At 41.7% G+C, this 26896-nt stretch overlaps 2 protein-coding genes across 8 annotated transcripts in view; both read left to right on the top strand.

Annotated features, from left to right (window-relative positions):
• NCF4 (neutrophil cytosolic factor 4) overlaps window positions 1–8197 on the top strand; it is a 63984-nt gene extending 55787 nt beyond the window's left edge. For all 3 annotated transcript variants that reach the window (XM_009684325.2, XM_068942948.1, XM_009684323.2), the window contains 5 exons: window positions 1348–1405; window positions 3033–3131; window positions 3876–4006; window positions 4100–4165; window positions 4939–8197. In XM_009684325.2, coding sequence (XP_009682620.1) covers window positions 1348–1405; window positions 3033–3131; window positions 3876–4006; window positions 4100–4165; window positions 4939–5167 — 583 coding nt within the window. In that variant the 3' untranslated portion in view covers window positions 5168–8197. The remainder of the gene's footprint in view (window positions 1–1347; window positions 1406–3032; window positions 3132–3875; window positions 4007–4099; window positions 4166–4938) is intronic.
• A 212-nt stretch (window positions 8198–8409) lies between these two features.
• LOC104150204 (colony stimulating factor 2 receptor subunit beta) lies at window positions 8410–25005 on the top strand. 5 transcript variants are annotated; one of them, XM_009684316.2, is made up of 14 exons: window positions 8410–8605; window positions 9633–9792; window positions 11563–11692; window positions 15318–15502; window positions 15845–15993; window positions 16829–17000; window positions 17707–17839; window positions 17938–18098; window positions 19003–19148; window positions 19251–19425; window positions 20492–20582; window positions 20912–20981; window positions 22221–22324; window positions 22615–25005. In XM_009684316.2, the coding sequence occupies exons 2-14, from the start codon at window positions 9729–9731 to the stop codon at window positions 23813–23815; spliced, it is 2781 nt and encodes a 926-aa protein (XP_009682611.2). In that variant the 5' UTR covers window positions 8410–8605; window positions 9633–9728; the 3' UTR covers window positions 23816–25005. The 5 variants fall into 5 exon arrangements, with proteins under 5 accessions (XP_009682611.2, XP_009682610.2, XP_009682613.2 ...); XM_009684315.2 differs by having other exon boundaries at window positions 9630–9792; XM_009684318.2 differs by having other exon boundaries at window positions 8410–8728.
• The last annotated feature ends 1891 nt before the right edge of the window (window positions 25006–26896 follow it).

The raw sequence follows: 26896 nt of genomic DNA, 5'->3' as shown, positions 1-26896 counted from the left end.
GTGATCCTGCCCCTCTGCTCAGCCCTGGTGAGAGGCCTCACCTGGAGTACTGTGTCCAGTTCTGGGCTCCCCAGTACAAGAGAGACATGGAGCTCCTGGAGAGAGTCCAGCGGAGGGCTACAAAGATGATTAGAGGACTGGAGCACCTCTCCTATGAAGAAAGACTGCAAGAGCTGGGCCTCTTCAGCCTGCAGAAGAGAAGATTGAGAGGCGATCTCATCAACGTGTATAAGTATCTGAAGGGGGAGTGTCAAGAGGATGAGGCCAATCTCTTCTCCGTGGTGCCCAGTGACAGGACAAGAGGCAACGGGCAGAAACTGAACCCCAGGAAGTTCCACCTAAACCTGAGAAAAAACTTCTTCACTGTGAGGGTGACAGAGCACTGGAGCAGGTTGCCCGGAGAGGTAGTGGAGTCTCCTTCCCTGGAGATATTCCAAACCCGCCTGGATGTGATCCCGGGCAGTGTGCTCCAGAGGTCCCTGCTTGAGCAGGGAGGTTGGACTAGATGATCTCCAGAGGTCCCTTCCAACCTCAACCATTCTGTGATTCTGTGAAATTCCAAAATGAGGTTCTAGCTTCCTTATCAAAGAATGTTGCTCAGCTCTGCCCGTTGATAATTCTTTTATTGTAATATCTATCAGAAGGAAATGTGCAGCACATACAGGCCAAGATAAGGGCACAGGCTGGCACCACTGAAGTCAATGTGAATTTTGGCACTGAATTCAGTGAGCTCTGGTTCACACAGTAAATGAAATTGAGTACTTAATTTGTTCCTGTTCTTTGTCTAAGCAGGGGCCCAACCTACATAGCAGCACTGGAACCCCTTCGGAAAACTGCTAAGTAGATGTCATACCTCATTACCCTTCACACTAATTAATTCTCCTTTGAACATGGCAAAGATGGACTCACTTCCTTTTCACACAGCTCAAATAGTGCAAAAACTGCATATGTATTTACATTCCTGAATGCACATATGATGGCAGAGTTTGAACTGAATGCCGTGATTGCTCAAAAAAGGAGGCTTAGAAGGCAGATTAGGGTGCTGAGCAGTGTTGTGGAAGGGAGAGTCAGTCTACTGACTATGCTGAAAATTCCATCTGTTCTCAGCAGCAGATGTCATCAGATTGCTGCTGCTCTGTATCGGAACAGAGAGAACTAGGGCAGTGTTGTTGTGTCCATGTTTGTTTACTTCAGTGCTGTACGCAGATTCTCATGCACTTTTTCTCCAGTTATTTGTGGCTTGTCTGCCTCTTATGATAATGAAGATGCAGAGAGTGTGCTGATTGTGTGGTATTTATGCCGAGTAGAAAGAGACATTTACTTCCCTTTTGTCTCCTTTCTTTTCAGTAAAAGCGTTTCACCCCAATTGCCTATTTTTGACCGCTTGGCAGCTCCACGGGCTGAGGTGAGTACTCTTGTACAATCCACCACAGGGTAGGAGAATAAACTCCTTTTTACTCTGCTGTCTCTCTGGTCAAGATGCCTTTTCCAATTAGAGGTCAGGGAAAGAAGAGAAAGTGAAATCAGCACAGGAAAGTAATTACTTTTTAATAATAGGGAATGAACCAAAGGATGGAAAAAAGCCTAATTCCCCCTTACCTGAGTAATAAGAAGGTCCATTCTGAGTTCAGAATGACAGGAGGTTCAAAATTGAGAGGTAGGTAGAACTCACTGCCAAATGATCCACATTTGCGTAGTGATACCCATAAATAAAGCAAGCACAAGCTTCAGTCTCATGGACTTCAGCATGTGTTTAAAAGCTTTGCTGGTGAGATATCCTAGTAATTTCTGTTATATAAGGGTTCTACTGAAAAGTACCTATGCCATTTTCTTGTGCTGTATATTGTCGTGATATTAAGCATGTAAACTGCCTTGAAATCAGTCCTTATTTGAGTATGGACTTACTTTCTAGAACATGTGACTCTTTCATGTAAGGTTACAAAAAAATATGGAATTGTTTTGAGGATTTTTTTTTTTACGCTAGTGGTAGCAAGTCTTGGATCAGTCATAATTCCTGGGTTTTATCTACTTTTTTATTAACATTTATTAAATGTACAATAGCTTTTAAATAGATGGAAAAAGGCTTTTGAAAGAGCTATTATATAGACTTATCAGCTGCTAGCAAACCAATAGTCATTGTTCATTTTTTATTAGGAGAACCCTAAGCCTTTATAAGGCACTCAAATGTGGCATTAATGAGACCCAAAGAACCATTTCACCACGGAATAAGGGACATCTAATTTTTGCTCTTCTAGCAGTGTTTGAATGGCTACTATGTTCTCTAGAACAATGGGGAAGATGTATGTTTTTGATAACTCAGCCACTTTAATTATTAAAGAATAGCTTGTTAAGTTTAAGCTTGTTATTAGCTTGTAAACATGTGCTTTCCTCCTTTTATTTTCCTGAAGGGGGCATCTAAGTTCTACTTTAACTGTACGCCAATTTCCCAGACTTCCTCTAATCTCTCAATTGAGCAAATAGGCCTGAAAGCTAGTAGAGCTGTAAAAAGAACAGCTAGTTATCCTTAATTTAGGACATAACTCTTTTGTAACTTTTTAAGGCTCTCTGTGATATCTTGCAGCAAATCTGAAGGCTATAGAACTGCAGCCAGAAATAATATCTATTTTTTGGATTCTCAAGGTTTCAAGTTGTCAAGTTTCAAGTTGACAGTTGTCTTTAGCTCTGTTGACTTACTTATTTTTATATGTTTCCACCTTCTTTATGTTTATTTAGCTGGTGGTCAGTGTTCTGCTGCTTTAAGAATCCAAGCAAGTAGCCTTTTCAGAGCCATGTTTATCCTATTGCTTTCACTGTTTCTTCAAAGCCTTCTTGCCTGTACTGAGTGAAATAGTGAGAATTGCAGACTGCAGTTTTGTGTATGACCTTACCCCAGAACTAGATCTATGATGATGAAGTGTGTACTATTCTGCTTGTTTATGTTGTGTGTGTGCAGCTCAAGAACAGAACACACAAGGCAGATTCACTTTTGTAATTCCATAAATTAATAATTTCAGAGTTATTACTTTCCTTAGGCACTGTTTGATTTTTCTGGAACCAATAAACTGGAGCTCAGCTTCAAGAAGGGGGACTTGATCTATCTACTCAGCAGAGTAAACAAAGACTGGTTGGAGGTAAGACTGCAATAGCAGTACTGAATTATTAGCATGCTTTGAAATATATGACTAGAAAGAACTATTTTGGTCCTTGATACCTGTCTCCTTCTTTCAAAGAGCAACTGTATCATAATCAGGCATTACTGTGAGGGAAATGTCATTGACTCCAATTTGAAGATTGCTCCCTCTCTGATGGTTTTTAGATTACAAATTTCCTGCCCTCTGTTCTTCAGTTTTCATTTGCATTTGCATCTGCCAGAATGTTCTTTAAATTCTTGGGAAGTGATTAGAGCACAAAAAGGCCACAAAAAGGAGCTGGAAATTCTATTTCAGGGATTAATAGGTTTCTTGCCTTAGGTTAAGTTGCTATTTGCTTCATGCCTCATACCACAACACACGTCAGCCTGATTATAGAGAACTTGGGCAACAGAGCGGTGTTCTGAAAAAGGATGAGGAGAGCGTACTGTGTGTTTCGTGATATGATATCTCTGCTTGCTCAAACACCACAGCTTTCCTTGGTAACCATTTGACTTTCATATATTGCACATTGTTTCACTTCCCTGCCAGGTATTTGATTACCTAATCTTATAATCTTGTTATAGAGATAACATCAGGTGAATTTCATAGCTTTTTGTTTCTTTTCTTTTTGAAGTAGAAAAATTCTGATTGTTGTTCCCATGGAAATTAGTTTAATTCCAGAATTTATAATGTATAGCTAAAATAGCATTTTTTTTTTCATTCTAATGCTTCCTGTCATTCCAGGGAACAGCTCATAGTGCCACTGGGATTTTCCCCTGTGCTTTTGTGAAGATCATAAAAGACTTACCACAGCAGGAAGACACCGTTAATAGAGTGCGCTGTTATTACCATGAGGAGACAGTGAGCACTATCAGGTAATAAGAAAATGGTCTTCCAGGTTACTGCTGAAGAGATACTGATAATTCTCTTCTCATGATATGTAATGATACTGTTTGTTCTTGTTACAGGGATATCTTGGTGGAAGAGGATCTGAGCAGCATTCCATTATTCAAGGATCTTTTGGAATTAATAAGGTACAGAGCAAGCAGATAGTTGTATATTTAATACCAATCAAAACTTGTGTCGTGTTCCTTCCAGGCCTAGATTTTATGCTTTCTATACATTCTACCTGACTATGACCATGTTTTGGGTGCGTAACACTTTTGAAGTGTCCAGAAGAATTATTTGTACTTTGACTTGGCCTAGTGCCATCTGTGCAGACACTAGTTTGCCTTCAGATTGTCAGCAAGTGCTGAATGCCACATGCTTCCAACTCAACTGTCCGGGGTAGAATTCAGTATCTGTTTCTTGCTCGAAGACTGGAGCCATGCTCCCAAGCAAGAATCTTTTGTCTAATACACTTGGGGATGCAGGACACCACCATCTAAAGCCTGTAGATCATTAAAATAGTGTTGAACTTTAAAAGATGTTGACCTGTCTCAACATTCTTCCATTACTTAGCTTGCCCTCCCCTCCAAAAAAGTAACCATAAATAGACAAAAGGGGGAGTAACTACAGTCAACTCTTGGTTATATATGGGCATTTTATCAGACTTAATTAGTTGTGCCATGCACATAGATTTACTGGAGATGGTCCATAGTCCTGACAAATTTGTTAGTTTAGACATAATACAGTGTGGATGTGGCTATATGATTTCCACTGCTAGCTCTGTATCAACAACACTGTGACACCAAAGGCTTAGTGTAGCTCTGGCAGGTTTAATTAGATTTCCAAGGTATTGTTTACCATGCAGCACCTTCCAGGGATTCTTTGGTTGCTAGGGTTCAATCCCTTTCTTTTCTGTCAGGCGGGAGTTTGACCAAGATGACATTGTTTTGAATTACCGGGACCGTGATGGTGATCTGATCCGGCTGCTCTCTGATCAAGATGTTGAACTCATGGTGTCTCAGAGCAGGAGGAAGCCCACTGAGAAGCATATCTTCCCTTGGAAGTTGCACATCACTCACAAGGATGACTTAAGTGTCTATAACACTAATCCAGGAATAGGTGCTATTCAAACAGTAAGAACAATGTGACCACTGCAGAGAGATGTTCCTGTAGGTAGCTATATCATCCTTCTGTGATTGCCCCTCTGCAGCTAATTTTCTTTAACAAATGTTTGAGGTGAGCTTGAAACAAATAACATTTAGTAATGTAATACCTTTCAATATAAAATCTGTACCTAGTTAGCTTCTTCAGCTTTTCAATGCTCCTGTGTAATAAAGATATCTACATGAAGACCAGAGAAACTAATGAACAGAAAAATAAAATCACTGGCTATGTTCACAAAGGAAGTCTATGCTAGCCTGAAATAGAGGTTTGGTGTCCTGAGCTCCAAGACCGTCTTTAATTTCCATCCTCTCTCCTAGAGCCACTTATTTGCCCAGAATGTCTTCATAAGCTTTTTTTCTAGTACTAGCATAATTTTCTCTTCACTTGCTGGAATGAATGTTTGTTTGCTAATGCTTATGAATGCAGTAATTATTTCTGATTATTTCTGTCATCTGGGAGTCTGACTGGGTATTCAGAGTTTGTTATGGAAGCATAAAGAAAACGTTCTGTTATTTCAGTGAAGAAAGTGCAGCCTACCTTTGCTTTCTTCTTTCCATTGGGCAATATTTTAAATTCTGTACATTAAACCGAGTTCCAATGCTGTGTTACTCATAGGCTTTTTGTAATTGTACAGAGTGTTTATTTCACATTCTGGGATAATTTGTGTGATGCCTATCCAAATAACAATTTATTTGCTGTCTATTTCTTCTTTTGCTTCCTGACACCATATCACAAAGCAGAAGTAACACAAAATTACTGTATCAGATTCTTCAACAAGTAAAGTTGCGTATTAATTTATTTTATCATTTTCTATTCAAATGTTTATTTTGGTGATGAAACAATTCTCCTTTTTTTTCTTGACAATAAGGTAATTTTGAAGAGTTTGAATGTTTCTTTTCAGCCTTCCTTAAGCACAGAGTTAGTCATTAAAAAAGGTCTTACAACTGTTTCTTTAATTGGCAGGCAGTCAAAAATATTATATTCCTGAACAAATTTTTTGCTGCTTGTATTACTCATTTTATGTATGTTTTACACAAATTGTATCATACCTAAGATGCTATATTTTAAAAACACCATGCAGTCATGTAATTAAAAGGAGACTGTCACATATAAATATAATCAGTAAATATAAGAAATTAAAAGAGGTTCCAAATGCCACGCTTTGGATTCAGCTGTTAGTTTCTGTGACATTAAACTACACATCTGCTTTTAAGAAATATCTGTCCTTAATCTACTGCTAAAACTCATACAGAAAAAAGGGAAGATTAGATTGACTAAGAGTCAGGTACTAAGAGTCAGTTATCTAACCATGTGTAAATAACTCACCACTCCCAAAACTGGCAAAATAAGGTTTTCTTTTTCCTTTTTTTCTTAATTGTTACCTGTAATGCTATCAGGTAGCAAGATTTTCAACAAGAACAACAAAAAGTTAAAGATGACTTATCCTTTAAACTTTGGCTTTTTTTCCTGATATATGTACATATATGAGTTTATGCATATAAACTTGAATAGTCTCTTATCTGCAGCCTTGAATGAATATAACAGTGTATTGGAAATAAAGGAAAGAGTTTACATTTAAAGATAAGCACATACTTTGCCAGATTGGGATCCATAGATCATTTATTGTGTCATACTTTATTTATTAAGTGCATAATTCTATCTATATATTAATGCTATACAGACTCATATAAGAAAATGCTCCTTCTCCAAAGAGTTGTAAGGTCTGCTGCAGGCCACCTATCTATTCCAGGTAAAAAAGTTCTAGCTGATTAAATCCACACATACTAAATTTCAGAGCTAAATAACATACGTTCAGAAGAGACACAGATTATGCTTTCCTTTTTCCAATGGTTGAAGCTTTAATGGACATTATTTTATTAAAATGTTATAAAATTTAACTTCCTGCTTTAAAGGCATTGTAGGAATGCAGCGGGGGAAGGAGATGAAACAATGTACAATGATAATGTTAATAGTCTTACAGTGTGTTCTTTTATGCATCAAGAGATGTCAGTTAGCTGAAACCTAGTTAGCATGCATGGCTTGCAAAGCTTCTGATGTGCAGGATCACCTGTCCCCTCTTGCTGGAGTTCAACAGAGCAAAGAAATTCTGAAGATTTTTGCTTACTGCTAGATCCAGTGAGGGAGCCAGTGATTTGTCAAGCTTGTCTGAAGATGGAGGGGCTGTTTGAGTGAGGAAGGAAAGGAAGGGAAAACATTTGCTAACAAACAAAATACGTATCTTCTATAACCTGGCTGGCCTCTGAAAATCAGAGCAGGAGAATTCTTGAAACTTTTCCACCTCTGTACTGTAATGTGAAGTAAATTCTGCCTACCCAGCAAAATGTCATATATTTCTTTCCTTATTTGCCAAGTTTTATATGCGCACCTCCTTACAATCCCAATGATACACAAATTCCCTGAATTTTCTCATATCCTCCTCCTTGCTCCACAGATGCTTGCTTTATACTCAGTATACTTTGTTCCCAGTATATTGGTGTAGTTCTTGCGTAAGCCTAACATGCTAACTGTGGTTTTTTGTCACTACTACGTGGATTTAGAGAAAGCCTAGTAGCAGTGCAGGACAAACAGACTCAAAAGTTACATTCTTTATCTGAGGACTCACCTTAGCCCCTTGTAGTTTATGCCTGAGAGCTTAAACTTGAGTGTCTTTCCCTTCAGTCTAGCTTACTTTTTTATGGACCTTACTGTTGAAGGCTACTGGGTTAAGCTTCACAGCTGGATTTAAAACAGTGTGGCTGTCTTGGATGTTGGATAATTTCTGATCAACTCTTCTGTCCAGTTTTCTTTTTTCCCTCTGGATACTCTAATAATCATAATTTATTATTAATTCTTGTTGAGATCAGTAAACCTTAATTTTTTTTTAAGATAGCTGTAATTAACAGGATTACATGGATAATGGTAGTCTGTCCTTTTTTCATATATATATGAATGTATATATGTAAAAATAAATATAATATATGAACGCATAAATAAATAATGATCCCTGCCTCAAAGTTTGTCTAGACTAGATTAAAGCAAGAAAGAGTATGGGAATAAAAAACAAAGAATTCTTTGCTATTCTTTCTTACTTCTGCTGCAGTCATTCCTCCCTTTTTCTCTCCCTCCGTTTTCCTGAAAATACATTAGTTCCACAGTCTGCTAATTTGAAAATGCAGATGAGCAGTGACATACTTCCTTCCCCTCCCTTTCCAGTTAAATAGTTCATCTGAATAAGTGCCTTGGGGACTAAAATAGGAAGTGCAGACTGTACAGTTACACAGGCAACTCCTTTATTTGAAAGGGTGTGGTGTACTTCTGTAGAAGGGCCATTTCAGGTGCCTAGAAAGTATAACGGTTATGTTAAAGGCTAAGTTTGCAAGAAAATCCTTCAGTCAGCTTTGTATCTCCCACCTCCAGTCTGGGTAAGTGTGATTTTGCTAGTTTTTGCATCTGCATAGAGGATTCTGATGTTGTGGAGGAAGGGTGGAAAGGAAGAATCGCCCATCAAGTTGAATCACCTGCTTCACAGGCAGCTCTGATTCCAGGTAAAGGTACTGTTTCCTCTCTGGAGAAAGCAAAATGGCAAAGAGAGTCTGCTCTCAAACAATAATTTGGGAACTACTTAGGGATCTGTTAGCTGTGATGGTTATTCAAGGGTTTAGCCAGTTCCTTCTGGTGTAAAGAAATGTCATTCAGGAATCTGAAAATCAATAGAAGTTAAAAAGGGGCTTTCTCCATGTTCCCCTAATGTGGAAAAGAGCTACAGACTAGAGGTTCTAGAGGTTACTAGAGTTGAGACAAGAGTCTCAACTCTGTGGCATACATGGACAAGCGGGTCTATTTCACTTTTGAGAAACCAATGAGAAATGACCAAAATCACTTGAGTTACAGTTTTGTAGAATGTGGCCCATAGGCTTTGAACTACTGACATCTACTCTGGATCTTTATAATCACCAGAAAAAGAGCAATGAAGTTCCTTTGGGATCATTCCTATAATTTGCAATTTGTTTGCGGAACAGCTGGAAAAGTAGCTTATTGAAGAGAAACCTGAAAGTGAATGAATATTGAGATTCAACCCCTATTCCTCCTAGGTGGTTGGTGGATTATGTTTTTAAGAAAAGTAAGAAAATAGAGCAGCATTAGGGGTCATTAGGAGAGTTTTGAGCATGATAAGCAGAAGGATGAATGAATTTGGAGGTTGAAATCTCTGCACAGATTAGGATTGTTTCTTGTTACTACTCTTAGTTGGAAGAATCCCTGCTCTACCTTCAAAATGCGCATTCACTTCTTAATTCTTGGCTTATCTTGCAAGTTCTTACACTAAAAAGATGGGGATTTTGGTAGAAGTTCTTTCTAAATGTCACTCCAACACAACATGGGGAGGTTTTCTGCCTAAAGAAGTTCCCTAATTGAGTTTTACTTCTCTTTCTGTGAAATGAAAACAAGAAGCTTCAAAATAAGCAGAGCAAAAGAGTAGTCAGCTGGCAATGAGAACAATTATCTTCTGACTTAAGATCAAGCTTGTGTACAAAGGACAGTATAAACATGAAAGAGATTTGCAGCCTTTTGCTGAGTCTACACTTTGTCTTCAGTGTCCAAGCCGTTCGAGGTGAGTTTCAAATTCATTTTACCTTTTCTTCTTCTTCTTCTTCTTTTTTTTTTTTGTTGTCTCTGTCTCTTTCAGCCAATACTCTTCCTCATTCTCTGTTTTTTTCCACTTTCTGTTGCTACTGTCTTCTCTGCTATAGGAGAACAAACATCATAGACAGATAATCAGTAAAGCTGGAGAACTGGGCAAATGAAATACTGGGCAAACGGATGAGATGAGCGAGTTGACTGGTTAGTGAATGAGTAGAAAGGAGGACTAGACCCTGACAGTGAGTTAAAACATAGGAAAATGATGGTACCTGGATCAGATAGCAGTATGTTTGAACAGCGATGGGTAGACAGACACGAGGTGTGTAGGTGTATGGGCTATGGACAGCAACATCCAAATGAGCTGATCTTTTTCCCTGTAGTATTCTACAGCTGAAGGATAAAGAGACCATCTGTCAGATTCATTGTCAGATTGTCTGTCAGATTCCTCTAATTCGGTTTAGCATAGCTTGGAGTGGGAAGTGTCTTTCTAAATTTCTTAATATCTCTTCAGATCACCTAGTATTTCTTGTCTGCATAAAGACTAAGTCTGTACCTATCCTAAAAGTGTTGTCAGAAGGTAGGTGTGCCTCTTGGCATCTACCTTTTCCAAGACAGATGCCCATACCTGATGTCCATAGTAGCTAGGAGAATTATGCTGCCTGGCCCAGTATCAAAAGCAGGACATTTACCTTTGAGATCTCTGAAGGAATATGTGTTACAGTATAGGCCAGTCTGGTCTCTTAGATGATGCATTCCAAGTTTCAGCCTTATTTTCAGATCATTTTCTTTGTAGGATACTCCATTTTCTGGACCAGCAATGGATGTGCTAGAACTTGTTTTTGCACTTCTTTTCAGTAGAAGATGAAAGTAAGGTCATTCTTAGGCCTGCTAGCTATGACACCATCTTACTTTTTTGATGCTTTTGGCCTGCGAAAAGCCCTTCAGTCAAGCTGACAGCAGTTCTAGCAGGAAAAATTATTTGAGAGCTCACATTCATGTTTGCACGCTGACATCTCTGTCACCTGGAAGTCACATCCCAATAGTGTGGCACAGATACTACCTTCACAGAGGTTAAAGAAGGACAGGAGAAAGCAGCTTGCTTTGTAGTGCATATATCAATCATTTCTGTTTACTCAAATTGCTGGAAAGGGAGGCCTGTATTTTCCCATTTCACAGTTGCGAGATTTAAAAAAAAAATATTTTTCCTGACAAGTGATCTGGCCATTTCTGGGTCTTAAATCTAGTTCCAACAAACTGGTTTGGTCATTATTCTGAGCCCTAGCAAGATGTTTCCCAGAGCATCTTACTTTTAAGTATGCCTTCCTAGTGTTAAAACCTTTGCTAGGAGGTTAGTGGCAAAGAAGTCCCATTCAGCAACATAAAAAGATGAAATGATCACCAGCTCCCCATTGACTGTTGTATATATTAAACCCTGGAAATAATCTCTGTTTGGAAAGTGATGTCTTGGGGAGAATGATAGGCCCTAAAGCATAAAGATCTCACTTCATTCTTTGTTAATTTAGACCTGTAGCTTGTGTTGGACACTTGTGTATTGTGGAGATGTGCAGAATGACCGCAGCTCAGTGCATGTTTTCATGGAGCATCATCTTCTGGTATCATGAGGAGAGTGCTGTTATCTGTGCCTTCCCCTTTTAGCTGGCAGAACCTGTGTACCTCCCGCTATCTCTCACTATTTATGTTTGTAACTACTGCATCCGTTTTGCCTGAATTCCTTTCTCAGAGAGTGTCCCAATGCAGAACTTGAGCTGCTACAATGACTACAACTCAGAGGTGACCTGCACATGGATAGAGCATTCAGAGGCGCATGCCTTCCTTGGTATGACTCTTCACCGAAGGTGTAATAATGAAATGTAAGTACCTGAGCTGTGCTCTGCTGGATAAGAGTCCAGAGGGACATTGGTCACTGAACCTAGAAACGAAGACTGGAGTCCAGACAAGGGGTGGCAGCCAGGTTTTCAGACCACTTCTTTCTGTTATTTAGTGAAATTAAAAGTTGGAGCCGCTTCTGAGGCCTCTTCTTAGAAGGGAGAAACGAGTAGGGTGCAGTATTGGAGTTGTTTTTATTACTTTTTCAATTATTTTTCCCTAGTTTTGTTGTGAGATCATAGGTAAGAAATGTGATGGGGCATGTAGGTCACTGTAGATGAGGCGGAGAGAATGGTGCCGCAAGAAGTGTGGGCCTAAGGGTTGTTCATAAACCTATAAGGGATGAGATATTTCCCCAGTTATTTTGCCCTTGCAGGAGCATCACTGAGAACATAGTTTTGATCACTTCTGCAAAACATAAATAGACTGCGCATTTGTGAGACTGATAGGTTCATTTGTGCTATCAAGTTTCCTCCCAGACATACTGGTCTGTTTATGTCATTATCTCCTTGCTACATCTGCTTCCTTATGGAAAGGGACCTGAGCCACCAGATCGGATCATTTGTGAGGATAAAAAAGGACGGAGAGGGAGGAATAGTCAAAGGAGAGAGGAAGATGGAAAGCTGAGAAGAAACTGAATTTGAGTCTGGGGATAAAGGAAAGCAGGCAAAAAGAAAGAAGCGTTGATTTTATTTTGAGGAAGAGAGAATTCATATACCTAAAAGTATCTGAAATCAGTGGGAGGTCTTTGGAACGGGCCCTAGAAGCTTTTGTTTCTGGGAAAAGAGAATGTAAAATTATTTGGACCTTTAGAGTATGCACTGAAACATTGTTACATGTTGGAGTGCTGTGTGTGGATCCTACAGTAAACATGAGTGGAGCTTGCTAATCAGACAAACAGGTATTAAGTCACACAGCTGACATCAAAATGGCCGATGATTAAATAAGGTTAGCTCATAGATGAAGAATACCTGACTAAATCCAAACTATGAGTTGATGCTAGTGTGCAGAAAGAAGCGTCTTCTACACTTCACATCCCTAGGGCTGACTCTTTTGGTTAACAGCACGCACCCATGTATGGTCAGTCCCATCCATACTTTAGGAATATCCCTATTTCCTTGCTAATATCCAACTTTTAAAAATAGTAGTATTGCTGAACAATGCTTGCTGACATATGGTTGGCTAGAAGACTCCATCCTGTCCTGGAAGACAGGATTGGACCTCAGACTTAATCTCTCTCATCTGAACTGGAACAGAATCACGGAATCACAGAATCACATAATAGCTGAGGTTGGAAGACACCTCTGGAGATCATCTGGTCCAACACCCCTGCTCAAGCAGGGTCAGTTGGGCAGGTTGCCCAGAACTGCATCCAGTCAGTTTTTGAGCATCTCCAGGGATGGAGACTCCACTGCCTCTCCAGGCAACCTGTTCCAGTGTTCAACCACCCTCACAGTGAAGAAGTGTTTTCTTATGTTCAGATGAAATTTCCTGTGTTTCAGTATGTGCCCATTGCGTCTTGTCCTGTCACTGGGCACCACTGAGAAGAGTCTAGCTCCACCTTCTTTACACTTTCCCATCAGATATTTATATACATTGTTATTGATAACAGACCCCCTGAGCCTTCTCTTTTCCAGGCTAAACAGACCAGCTCTCTCAGCCTCTCCTTGTGTGTCAGATCCTCCAGTCCCTTAATCACCTTTGTGGCCCTTTGCTAGACTCACTCTACTAGGGCCATGTCTCTCTTGTACTGGAGACAGAACTGGACCCAGTGGTCCAGATGTGGCCTCATCAGTACTGAAGAGGGAGGAAGGATCACGTCCCTTGACATGACAGCAACGCTCTTTCTCATGCAGGCCAGGATATCATTGACTTTCTTTGCCACGATGGTGCATTGCTAGCTCATGTTCAGCTTGTCCACCAGGACTCCTAGGTCCTTCTCTGCAGAGCTGCTTTCCAGCTGGTCAGCACCCAGTGGGTACTGGTATATGAAGTTATTTCTCCCCAGGTGCAGGACTTTGCATTTCCCTTTGTTGAACTTCATGAGGTTCCTCTCTTCCCATGTCTCCAGCTGGTCAAGGTCCCTCTGAATGGCAGCCCAGCCCTCTGGTGTATCAGCCATTCCTCTCTATTTGGTATTGCCTGCAAACTTGCTGAAGGGACATTCAGTCCCATCATCCAGGTCATTAATGAAGATGTTAAAAAGTATTGGACCCAGTATAGCTCCCTGCGGGACACTACTATTGACTGGCCTCCAGATGAACTGCGTGTTACTGATCACAATCCTCTGACTTTGGCAGCTCAGCCAGTTTTCAGTCCATCTCACTATCCACTTACCTATCCATATTCCATCAACTTGTCTATGACAATATTATGGGAGACACTGTCAAAAGCCTTACCAAAGTCAAGGTAAAGAACATTCACTGCTCTTCCCCTCATTCACCAAGCCCCGCCATGAGGACCAAGGCCTGCTAACGTGAGATTTCTTCCAATTGTCTAAAAGACTTATCTAGTTCTTCTTCCAGATCAGGCAGTCTATAGCAAACACCCACTACAGTGTCACTCACGTTAGTCTGCCCGCTGATCCTGACCAATAAGCTCTCAGCTGCCCTCTCGCATATCCCTAGGCAGATCTCTAGGCATTCCAGCTGCTCTCTCACATATAGGGCAACTCCCCGTTCCTCACCCTCCTGGCCTGTCCAAGAGCCTGTATCCATCCATTGCAGTATTCCAGCAATGGTGGAATGTGACCTATTCCACCACAAGAAAACAGTTTTATTTTAAACATCTACACCTAGTAGGTGTACACCTAATTTTATTTTAGACACCTACATGACAGATGATCACTTTTGTTTTTCAATGTAATAAAATTGGGAACAATGTAATATAACTGGGCATGAAGCCATAAGCATAAGCAAAATTCCAGAGGATAAAAAAAGAAGCAACATATCTCCTTAGCAGCTAAGGCTACTGCAAGCATATAAAGCTTATGCTCTCCTGTCTAGTTTAAAATATTGTTTTTAATCTTCAAGACACTCCTTAGCCGGGAGAAAGACTATCTAAAAGGATGCTTAACACTATGATGAAATCTTTGATGAATACCTAAGGTCCCTTGACAGAATAGAGCTCTCACTACTAAGGATATAAAAGTGCATTTTGTTTGGAGGAAAAAAAAAATTAGCGTCTTTCTGCGGCTGGAAAATGAACTTCTTCAAGGAGCTAAGGATCTTTATAAACCTTTACTGCTTTTCACTCTGAGTGAAAGGTGTATTTCCATGACATTATTTTTCATCATACCATTTCTCACATAAAAATATGAGAATCTGTGCATTTAGGATAAAAGCTAATAAAAATAGAACAGTACCAAAACATAATATTCTGCTGCACGCTTTTGAAAAAGGAAGGCATTTGAGAAAAATTCTCATGTTAAAAATGTTTGTTATATTGATTAATGTGAAACAGAATAATAAGTGAAGTGATAATGAGGATATGAGAATCCAAGTAAATTGTAAGAGAAAGAATCAGATAGAACTGATTGTAGGTATTTAATTTTGGATTAATTCTATGTCTTCAAATCAGCTCTTTATAGATCACTTTTTCTATATACAGAAATACTGAAGAGATGCATTGCAAGCCCCAGGCAGAAAGTGAGTTCCATAAGGCTCCCAAATCCTATATCCACTGGCTTTGTCGAAGCACTGTAAACGCTTTTGGAATAGGGATAAATGATTTTTACAGCTTCAAACCTAACGAGACACTTCAAGCAGAACTGAACGTTCCTCTTTTCCAAAATGGTAAGGATTAAATATCATGTTCACATTTTCCCATGAATATTAGATATTCTTGAGAAACAAAAGTTAATAATCTTTCCTTTACTCTGCAGTCCAGTCAGGAAGTTTTGCCTTCTGTTGTGAAATCTATCCAATGGTTCCACATTGAGAGGACAGGCAGGGGAGGGGAAGGGAGAGGACAAGGTTCTGTGAGCAGCAGGGACCGGAAGAGGGTACTCATCCAGGAGATACTTGCTGTGGCAGGGATAAGATACTGTAGAGAATAGAAAGCTTAGGTAGGCTCCTCCCCACTTCATGCCCCTCTCCTCACTATTGCATCTCACATGTTGTACCTTCACCTTCCAGTTCAGCCCCTCCCACCTGAAAACCTTTCGGTCAGCTTGATGAGATCAGGAGACTTCTTGCTGACATGGAAAGTAGCTGCTGGAAACCAAGGGCTGGGCAATGCACTGAAGTATGAAGTGGCTTACAAGCAGGAGTGGGAGACGTGGGAGGTAAGAACAGAGGGCTGGGCTGCCCTGAGGTGGGCTGCACCCTTTAGGGTGGTCAAGATCCTGCGGTAAAAGCTGGGCAAATATCTGGCCTTTTGGTTCTCAGGCACTACCAAGAGATGCAATAAGTGCTGTTTCTGGTTAGGCAGAAGGGGCTTGGCTTGCACGGTGAAATATGGCCTGTTTTGAACCGAGGGCAAAGATCTACTCTTTGCAGAAAGAAGCACTGCATTTCACTTTTGAGTTGGAATTTGTTTTACACTGAGTCCCTCTTGACTGAAATTAAAGCACGTTTCAAGATGAACGTGTGGGCTCATGTGGGAAGACGGCAAAAAGCATGTGAAGCTCTTTCCCCGGAAGAAGAATGTTTTCAAAATTTTAAGAGAGTATTTCCTTTGATCTGTTGTTTGCCCACATCTGCCTGTGTTTCTACACCTGTCAGCCTGATCGGGCCAAATTCCCGCACAGTTCTGCCCTGGGCAGTGCTCTGAGCCTGCGCAGCTGATGCTGAAAACAATTGAGCCTCTCAAAGCTGCAAGAGCCAGCCCATCTGCAGGGGCAAATTTTATCTGGCAATGCCTGTGCCTTGTCCCTCCTGTGCTATGCAGGCAGCACGCACACAGAAGCCCCTCCGGGATGCAAGCACAGAGTGCTACACCATGGGTGTTGACTGTCACACGTGTGGGAGTGCTTGGAGATGCTATACTGCCCTCAGAAAGATCTCTCTGGGCTCTTCTCTGAGGGTCGCATCCTCTAGCTCTTTCCCTGTCTCCCCTCCTCCCTTCTCTTCCGTTCCCCTGTCCTCCCTCACTCCCTCCCTGCTTTCCCCCGCTAACAGAAAGCTGCCTCGCTCTCACTCTCCAACACCACACACTGCTATCTCAGCCATGAGGGCCTTGTTCCAGGCAGCAGCTACGTTGCCCGTGTGCGAGCCAGACCGGGGCAGACCAGTGGCTTCTCCGGGCAGTACAGCAAGTGGAGCACGGAGGTATCCTGGGAGACACCAGAAGGTAGCGCGGGGTGGAGCGGGGCCGTGTGGGGGTGGAAGGGCTGGCTGAGAAGCCAGGGCCTGTGGGATGTGGGTCGTCATGCTGTGCTGGCTGAGAATCGGGGCCTAGGCTGAGGAACGTTGGGGCATCTGCAGGGGAGGATGCAGGTGGTCCGTGGCCTTACTGCCCCCCACTCCAGCTTGTTTAATTTCTTCACTTCAGCTTGACTTGGCATCAGTGAAATGAGCCAGGTAAGAGGTGATGCAGACTTTTCATTCTTTGTTTAGCCCTACAGACCACAAAGGGGAATGGTATTAGGAGAAGCAGAATCATCCCTTTATAGCCACCACTTTCCACTGGGAATGTCGGATGCTCTTTTGTCATTGGGATACTCCTAGCACTAAAGAAATGGCTGAGGGCTGTGCCCCTCTGTGAGAGGACTCGTAAACTCTGTGGGGACTAGCTGTGCTTTGCGATATGGTTTGTGGAGAGGACATTTCTGGGCTTCTATTGTGGTGTGGGAATTGTATCCACCTGGATTAATGGGTATAATACTCCTGAGTTGCCTGGAGAAGTTTGAGATGGAAATAATAGCTAGTCTCCATCTTCCCTCTTCCAGAATGTTTTTCATTTTCATTTTATTGACCCTGCTCATGCATGCAGATGCAGACAATGGCTTTCTCCCAGACTTTGCCTGTTGCTTAGTTTGCTCTGATCTTCTCTGAAGGTGGCATACAGCCCAAGAACCTTCGCTGCCTCTTCGATGGTGTGGATCGTTTGACTTGCAGCTGGGAAGTGAAGAAAGAGATCATCACCTCTGTCCTCTTTGGCTTGTTCTTCAGGGCCACTTCGGCATCAGTGTACGTGACCTGCCCATGGCAGCGTGCCTGTGCCTCTCCCATGAAGGGTCTGCTCTGTCCTGTTCCCACTCATCTCAATCTCCATTTTCTCCCCTCAGAGAGGAGGAGTGCTCTCCTGTGCATGAGGAGATTTTGCCCCATGCCCCCTATGTGGTCCAGAGCTGTGAGATCACTGTTACCAACACCAGCAGTCAGAGCCAGTACCATGTAGCTGTCCGGACCAAAACGGAGGAGAAACTGATTGAAGCCTACAGAAACAGTAAGCCCCAGTGTCGTGCCTTGCTTCTCCTGGGAGTTTCTTGCGAAGGTGCCTGGATAGCAAGAAGGTGTGAGGATAGTGGTGGTGAGGAGAACTCAGCGGGAAGAGGAAGAGACCTGAACTGATGAAGAAAGGAGTGGGACACTGAAACAGGTCAGAGTTCTAGGAGAGGTGGCTTGTAGGTATGGAGTTGCTCAGGGACTCTTGTGATGCTGAGCAAACTGGCAGGAGTGTAAACTGCTCTGAAGAAATTCAGGATCTGGTCTAGAGCTCCTAGGTGAGTGACTGTCACCTTGCTGACTTTGCTGGGGTTAGAATGTCATCATCCTTTGTGGGGGTCCCAGCTGACAGGGAGCGGTGGTGAAAGACATTTGTGGGCAGTATGTCGTTAAGAGATTTCACAAGAACCCAGTGGAGCTGTTGGGAGATCTCACAGTTGGTCCTGCAGCACTGATGAGGCAGGGCTCCTCTGCTGAGTGAGGTGTGTCACACAGATCTTCTTTGCCTGTATGTGTCCAGAGGTGCCAGTGCTACTCTCCATGAGCTAAAGCTGGGGAGGATTCCTGCAGTGGGTGACAATATAAGTTAGGAGCTCCAAGAGAGCTGAAAATCTCTGGAAACGTGGCGGACGAGGACAGAAGTTTCAAATATTGCTTTACTGCTTATCTGCACACAGGGAGTGCCATCATATTAATGATTATGGATTTTCTTCTGTTTAATAGGGAGACTGGTTTGTTATATTTGACTAGGACAAGAAGATGTGAGGAATAAAGCGGTGTTAAGTAACTGAGACTATGTTGCATAATGCAACACTGTTTTCAGGCTTGGCCTCCATCCACAGTGGTGAATGGTAATGTCAGACTAGTATGCTGATACATATTCTGAGACATTGTGTGTGTTCCAGTTAAGGTGCTGCCACCTGCAAATGTATCGGTAACCATGAGAGAGAACCAGGAGTATGAACTGAGGTGGATAAAACACACTTTGCAGTATAGCTTCATAAAACAGAGATATGAAGTCCAATACTGGAAGCACAACCAATATGAAAAGGTAAGTCATAGGAAGCATGGGAATCCTGGATTTCTATTTGCAGAGTGAACGGGAAAGACTATTCCCCTCCCCTCTTCATGTGTGCTTCTTTCTTTCCCCTAGACTCTCCAGAGGATAAATATTAGCAACGACGAGCCTCCCTTCATCTTCACCCTGCAGATGCTGGGATCATCGACACGATACAGGGGAAAAATGCGTGCAAGGGTGAATACTCCTCTGGATTACAAGGGGCCTTGGAGTGAATGGAGTGAGGAGTTCACCTGGGAAACTGAGAATGGTACTTTTCACTTGGGCTGCTTTCATAACTTGTTGTGAAATGTTAATGGGGGAAGTGCTTCTATAGAGAAATACACTCTCCTAGCTAGGCTTGAAGCTAAATCCAGCCACGGCATAGTTGGGGTGGCTTAACAACATAGCTGTCTGATCAGCATCTTTGCAATACAAGGGCAGTGCTAATGAAGGGGGAAAGCAGGAACAGCCCTTTAAGCACTGTTCCTTTTTTCCTGCTCAAGACCACTACAACCAGCCTGAAAGGTTTCCACAGAGAGAATCCAGCAAACACCACACCCACAAGGTCATCCTTGTTTCTTGATTCTGACAGTCCGTGCTGCTATCAGAGCTTGAAGAGGCTGAGACTGCACGAGGACAGAATAAAACTCATCAGCCTCTTTTATTTGCAGAGTGACTATAGGATGGTGTTAAACGCACTGCAGAGTGCCCTGGAGATATAAACCTTAACCCGTTTTTCACTGTTTCTGAACCTAGAAGTAGAATGTCTGTTACCAGCGTGGCCTTGTGCCCAAGGTTATGTGATCTTGCATGAGCTGTCCTGAGGAAGGTTGAGTGTACTCAGGAAGAAATTATCATCTTCTTGATTACCACTTACGGTCATTAGGAAAGGAAGCCCTTTCTCGGAAAATCTCTGAGACCCTCCATCTCTTCAGGACTGTACAGAATAAGGCATAGCCTGGACTTCTCCTAAAAACAAGGAATACAGAAATGAAGGTATATGCTCATTTTGGAGCAGGAGACAGAATAAGTCAGACCTAAGATGTCTGAAAACACAGCTAGTGTTCATGGTGAGGTGATATACCTACTCAGCTCTTTATTAGCATAAGTGGATCATTCTAATGCCATTGGAAAAGCTGTTCAGGTCACATCTGGTCTCTCCTACTTTGGAGGGTATCCCAACAGTTAGAAGGTCTCTTTATCCTATCACGTGGTGCACCGTTTACATTTCTTCCCTGATCTTGTTGCATGGCGAGTGACGAAAATGAAAGACCTGTTAGAGGAAGCAGCCACTCTGTGCGGGTAGCTCCCTATTTCTCTTTTCTCTGTTTCAGTTCTGTCACCAGTGGTTCTCCCAGTGATGCTCCCAGCCATCATCATCACTTTGCTAATAATTGCTCATTGCAGCTATAGGTATCTCCTCAGGTAGGTTTGCATTGTGACTTGGAGATTTAGCAGCATGTTGGCCATGCAAACGGAATAAAGGGTGAAAAACTGAGGGCGAGGCACTGCTCATCCAGCATGAGAGAGTGCGCTATGTGGACATCAGCCTTGGTGTGCAAAGGGGAGTCCTGTGCGTGTCCGCGTGCAGATGAGACTTGGGTTGTGGTGTTTCAGGGCCTTGGTGGTGCCTTGTTGTGCAGAGCAGCACTGTGTGTGTGTGTGTGTGTGCGTGTGTGCGTGTGCAGTGTAATCTTTTCCCTTTGCAGCCTAGGCAAGAAGCAAATCTTGGAACCTCTGTGTTGTTGTTGCAGGAAGAAGAAAAACTGGGAGGAGAAGATTCCAAACCCCAGCAAGAGTCTCCTGATCCAGAGCTACTTGCAGGTAAAAGGGAATTGTGCCATGCAGGGTTCACCTGCCATGCAGGATTCCCTTTTTTTTTCAGGACTTAATAGTATTAAGAATCTTAACAATAATAATAATAATCTGATTAGCTTTTCTGTCTCCTGTTCCACAATGATACCCCACAATACCTTCAGTACTCTATTCCTTGTTTTTAGGAGAAGACCAAGCATCTTTACCATAACTGTAACCTTACATTTGTACTAGCAGATTTCTGTGATTGTGCTTGTCAGCTTCACAGTTTTCTAAAATCAAACTAGAATTTTTTCAGTGGTCTAAAGTTTTAACTGATTGAAATAATCTAGTGCCTTTAGCAAATTGACCAACTGGTGATTTCTTCCATCTCCAAACAGCAGTCAACATTGATTCAAATTTTTTTAGGATGGGCTTTTAGCCTTGTTTAAGAAGCTTTCATTTTTCTGGAACAAACATTACAACATGTCTGCCTATTACCAAGACAAGCATTCTTTATTGGAAAGCAAAGCCAATGCTTAGGTAGCATTAAATTAAGCCAGTGTAAGTAAGAAAAAATTGGAAAACTAACATGTGAGAAGGATAGAATAGGCATCTCTCTAGATTTTGGCTGTAAAACTCTTCTAGTTTTGCAAGATTCTTCTAGTTTTTCTGATTCTATAATACTTCTTTTCCCCCACATACATATATTTTTTTTATTACAGTTACTTCTATTTTAAGTTCATAGGGAACATATTACAGTGCATTTAGATACATGGCAATACAATGAGTATGGTTTACAACCTGGCCTTTGTGTGAGGCAAATGGACTCTTAACTTACAGTATCTATATGCTTGAGTGAAGGACTTAACAGCTGTTTGTTAAGCATCTCATGTTTGCTATTTTGATGTAAAATGGACTTCCACTGTAATGACCTAGTTTTACACATCATTTTCAAATAGATGGGAAAAACTAAGTATGGATGCTCCTGTGCCAGAAGACATAATATTTATGCTTATACTAAAGTCTCAAGTTAGTTTATTTTGCCTGGTCTCTACGGTAAAATTTAAAAATGAACGTTTCCCTCCTTTTAGCAAGGTACCTTATCCTAAGCTTTGTAAACATCCCAGTAATTCTGTTTCTCTGGTCAGCAGTTACAGGACAGTCATTATACACCTACAAGTGAAATTTTGCCCAGAGCCATGAGGCTCTTGATTCTACTGCCAGTGAGAAACCTCTTTTTCCTCATCTCTACTTTTTCTTTTTCAGAAAGTACACCCAGGAAACTGGCTGACAAGCAGTCAGCTAGACTTCAACAAGCACAACCTTTCTGAGAAGATGGAGCAGGCTAGTTTCCTACAAGTTGTGGACAGGTTAGTAAACTTTGCAGTGACACTGTTTGTGAAATTCTCAAGGAGGTCCCTAAACCATGGGAGGATAAAATTAAATGTTCTGTCACCCGAAAGGTCTATGCCAGTTGCTTTTGAGGACGAGACTTTTTTTTTTTTTTTTTTTTTTGCTCTCTGGGTTAATCTGCTCTCCAAAGAAAGGGTTTTTTTTCTAATCTTTTGTGTAGCTATGCGTGTAACTAAGCTTCTGTTTATATGTAATATTCATCACAAAAATATTTCTCAATAGCAGCTTTTAACTTTCCCACATTCAGGCAGATGAAGATTTTGGCGGAGTCCCCCGAAGGGCAGGCTGAAAAGGCAGAGGCTTCCTTCATTGCGTTGGATCTACAGAACCTATACCATGCTTTAGATATGCCAGAGCATGCCCCAGTTGTCTGCCCATCAAGTCAGATTGCAGATCCTTCCTTTTCTATTTCAAAGGCGAACACTGCTGATGCAAGTATTGCTTCCCAGACAGCAGTCCCTTGCTTTGATTTCAATGGTCCATACTTGTACAGGCCAGTGATGCCCTCTCAGCCCGATATGCATCAGGCCCTTCAAGCAGTCCCAGCGGGAATCCATGGGAAATCAGCGTCCCTTCAGTATGTGACCCTCCCAAAGGAAGCCTGTCCCCAGCCTCCTCAGAGGCAGGCACAGCCAGGAGCACTTCCTCTGCAGCCTCTCCTGCTCCCAGACCGGAAGGAAATGATGCAGCATCTCGGCGGCGGGGAAGAAATCTCACCAGCCCAACCAGCCTGTGGGAAATGCATGAATGTGAGGCCGGAACGGCAGAAATCTCCAATGGCTCTTAGCCGTACTGGCTCTGCCCAGCAGTGCTCCTTGAGCTACATCACCACAGACAGCCTCTTACTGCCATCAGCCAGACACTCCAACCACCTGTCCCTCGCCACTGATGGAGAATTAGCGTCTGACTCACAGGAGATCCAGCCCCCTGATGACTGCTTTTGCCATGAGTTTTCTCCTGGGAAATCTGATGCCCTGCTTGCAGTTTCAGGTCAAACACCAAACCCTTCTCCTCAATTGCACCTGGATGCATTTGGGGACTATCTTACTGTCCCTCCAAGTCCCCATGGACCGTCAGAATCCACAAATGTTTCCTTACCTGTCTTACAGAAGGGAAATAATCTTTCTAAAGAGCAGCCTTTATCAGAGGGTAATTTGGTGGTCTTAAACCCTGATAGCACTGAGCCAGTTTTCCTTTGTGAGGTTGGTGACTATTGCTTCCCTGGCCTAAAACCTAGTGAGAAGATGCATATGAGCCAGGAAGATACCCAAGTCAAGAAACCTTCTGATGGCAGGACAGCATCTGGGAAACCTGTATCTGTTGATGAATCCACCACTGGCAAAGAACAGAATGCATCAAAAATGCAGGCTATTCATCTTTTCAAAAGCCTGAAATTGGAGGATTACTTTTCCTGGCAGCAGTCTTCGAGGCTCACAGAAATCTGTTAAAGCAGCAAATATTAATGAATGCCAAGACCACAGGTAACTGAAAGAGACTGCAACTATCTCATGAAAATGAACCCCATTCTTCCCTTCCATCCAGGAAAAAATAAGCAGCAATTCCCTTTTCCAGCTTCCAGTTCAACATGGTGAATGACTTCAAGTAGCTCAATCTTCTTCTCAATGGCCTTCACAGATCCAGCATGAAAGACAATCCAAATACCACCATTTTGAGAGAGCTGGCGTTTTTCAAATATTCTCACTCATCCACAGTGAGCATTTTAGCCTTCTTATGGTCCTGGTAAAAATGCGATCGATCACAGTCATCCTCCCATAATACCAAACTGCCTATGGCAAATTCACGGCAGGAAATGCAGACTTCACAGCATGACATGTTACCAGATTGAAACTGTCTCAGAAACTTTGGAAAGAAAACTTTTACTTTCTTAAGAATAGGGTTGTTTTTTTTTTTTTTTTGTGTGAAATAGAGCTAAGAGATCAAAGACCTTTCATATCTCTCCCTTTCCACTACCGGGATGGAACTAGTATTGTCTAAAATGCAACAAAATAGACGGTAACAGAAGGATAAAACAAATATGAGAAAAATGTGTTGAAGTCCAGAAAACCTGTCATAATGTTAAGGTGCAATATATTGTAGAATATTCTGCAAGGGGAAGAAGGAGACTGCTGAGAGACATAAAGTAGGCTGTAGGAAAACATGGGGAAGATAAGTATTGAAAGAAAACCAGAGAACTCATAAGGTGGAGTAAGAGGAAGGGAGTGGGGAAGGTAACGAAATGGCAGGGGAGAAATGTTATGAAGGTGCACAAGCTTGGATCTCTCTTTTTTTTTTTCCCCTAAGTGTTAAAATACTGTGTGAGTATCTTTTAAGTCCATTGGCTGTTTATGTATGATATAATATAGCTTAACTATGTAATTCATGCTTAGTTTTTTTTTTTTTTAAGTAATAAACTGTGTTGAGAAAGGACCTATTTTTTTCCAGTTTTGCTGTAAAGAAAATGGTGCAAGGTAAGAGCACACTGATTCAGGGCTGCCTGTGTGTTATCAGTAAAAAGGTTTTAGTTTCAGATCTATAGGTGGGCTTGCATTCGAAAACCATCTGTTTTTTGTTTTGCTTTTTGTTTTTGTTTTTTTTCCAAATACATAAGTGGAACTATTAAAAATATTCTTTCTTCCTATAGAGCTTTCCTTTCATATGTTTAGAGCATCATGGTTACAATAACATTACTATTACCTCATCTGATGAATCCTTAAAAAATTCTATAGGTTCAGATATGTCACCTATGAGGTAGGATGTTTTCTCCTGATTTTGCTACATTATTTGGCAGATCTAATGAGAGAGAGTTCAGTGTTTGCGTCAGCTGATTCCTCCTGCTATGTCAATTGGACACTACCAGCTCCGAAACTGCAGTGAAATGCATTATTTTTTCATAATTTAAATGCTTAAATATTATTTTTAAAACTAAAAGATGTGAAAATTCAATCTGGTGCTCTGGACAGCAACAGGCAGGCAGCTGCAGCCTCTGACAGAGCAGAATATTCAAGAACACCTTAAGGGATTTTTCAATGTGGATGAGGCCCATTTGCTCTGTAATCAGAACTCTGAGAACTTCCCATTCCTCGTGTACTTCTACACCTTGCTGGGCATTTGCAGGTGCTACTATTGGAGGAAGGATTTACAGGTAGATGAACATTTGATGTGATGCCGCAGAGTAGCTATTATGATCATAAGATCACTTCAGGAGCCTGGAATGCTATATTCCTTCCAGAGTAATATGTCATCCTTCCAGAGTAATATGTCAGCACCAGGCTAGGGGAACTGAATACTGTTTTTCTTTTACAACCATAAAAATAATTTTGAAACAAAATGAGTTCTCGCTCTAGGGACTAGTTGTTCATTATCCATCTAAGCATATTAAACAAAATATGTAAACAACATCGGAAGCAGGGATCAGAACCTATGACTCTTTCATGCTGGAGGAGTCTGCTTCTTACTGGGTTACAGAGTCAAGGCTGCCCCGAACTTCGTTCTGCTGCTGATCCTATGAATCTTACATTCCTTTCTGCATGAGGTCCAGCTAGAGTAGGATTGATAAAAAGTATTTGAAATCCAGTGGCCTGGTGATTCAAGAATGTAGGAACTGTTGTGAATCCCAGAGCTTCGAATTCCTGATCATCAGCTTGAGCACAAAGTTACTGCGCAAAAGGAGACTGCTGCTACCTTCCCCAATGCTAGGTACTGATACGTAGGAGAGGACTCAGCATTCTGGTGAGTCAGAAGCCAATTATGATATGTTCCTTTGTGTAGAGTTTCCCACTGAATAGTTCCTGAGTGGCTCTTTGCCCTATGTATTCGAGAGATGATTCACCCAGGTTTCCTACATAGTCAAAGAAAGAGAGGTAGGCACCTCAACTAGTGCTTTAAATCACCTTTTACAGCTGTATAACTATTTACCTTAAACATGTAGTTGTGGAGTCTTTGCAACCCTTTCCTCAAGGGAAACATATGTCCAAACACCAAAGATTCTGCTGGTATTTTAATGGTAGGCAATTTTCTCTCAGTTCCTCTGAAATAATCAGTTTATTATTCCCCGATCAGAAGCCTTCTCAGTCGGAAATATATTACCTGAGTTTTCATGAGATTAGAGTAGTAAGTATGTTGTGGCCTCAATAGTTCTAATTAAGAGCTATGCTGAACTAGTCTGTTGTTCTGTTTCCAATAGCCTGACAGTTGCCTTTTGTGTAAGGAAGGAAAATGAGGGTGGATGGCTTGCTAGAAAAGGAAGCCTGCAGTGGAAAGCCCTCCAAGGGCTCAAAGAACGTTACTTGGCATATTTGTGAGAATCCTATATCTTTCTCTCCACATGGTAATGGAAAACAAACCCAACCCACCCTGCAAAACCCTGAGTAGTTTCTTGTTTGTTCACTGTCAAACACATTTGTACACATGGTCTCATGCCCATACAGCTCCACTGAATGCTCTCCACTGTTTCTCCTCACTCCCTGTGTGCTCCCTCTGTTCTCACTACAGTAATGAATATACTGTGAAAAGAAACCCTGATTGTCACG

Source organism: Struthio camelus, chromosome 1 (assembly GCF_040807025.1).
Source record: "Struthio camelus isolate bStrCam1 chromosome 1, bStrCam1.hap1, whole genome shotgun sequence".
NCBI lineage: Eukaryota > Metazoa > Chordata > Aves > Struthioniformes > Struthionidae > Struthio > Struthio camelus.
This window is presented reverse-complemented; position numbering and strand designations above follow the sequence as displayed.

Bases quoted from the DNA above. Each gene is read 5' to 3' on its own strand.
- LOC104150204 (XM_009684316.2), top strand. From the start codon at position 9,729: ATGAAAGAGATTTGCAGCCTTTTGCTGAGTCTACACTTTGTCTTCAGT. The intron at 19,149-19,250 runs GTAAGTCATAGG...TCTTTCCCCTAG, and splicing joins AGCACAACCAATATGAAAAG to ACTCTCCAGAGGATAAATAT. The intron at 20,982-22,220 runs GTAAAAGGGAAT...TTTCTTTTTCAG, and splicing joins TGATCCAGAGCTACTTGCAG to AAAGTACACCCAGGAAACTG.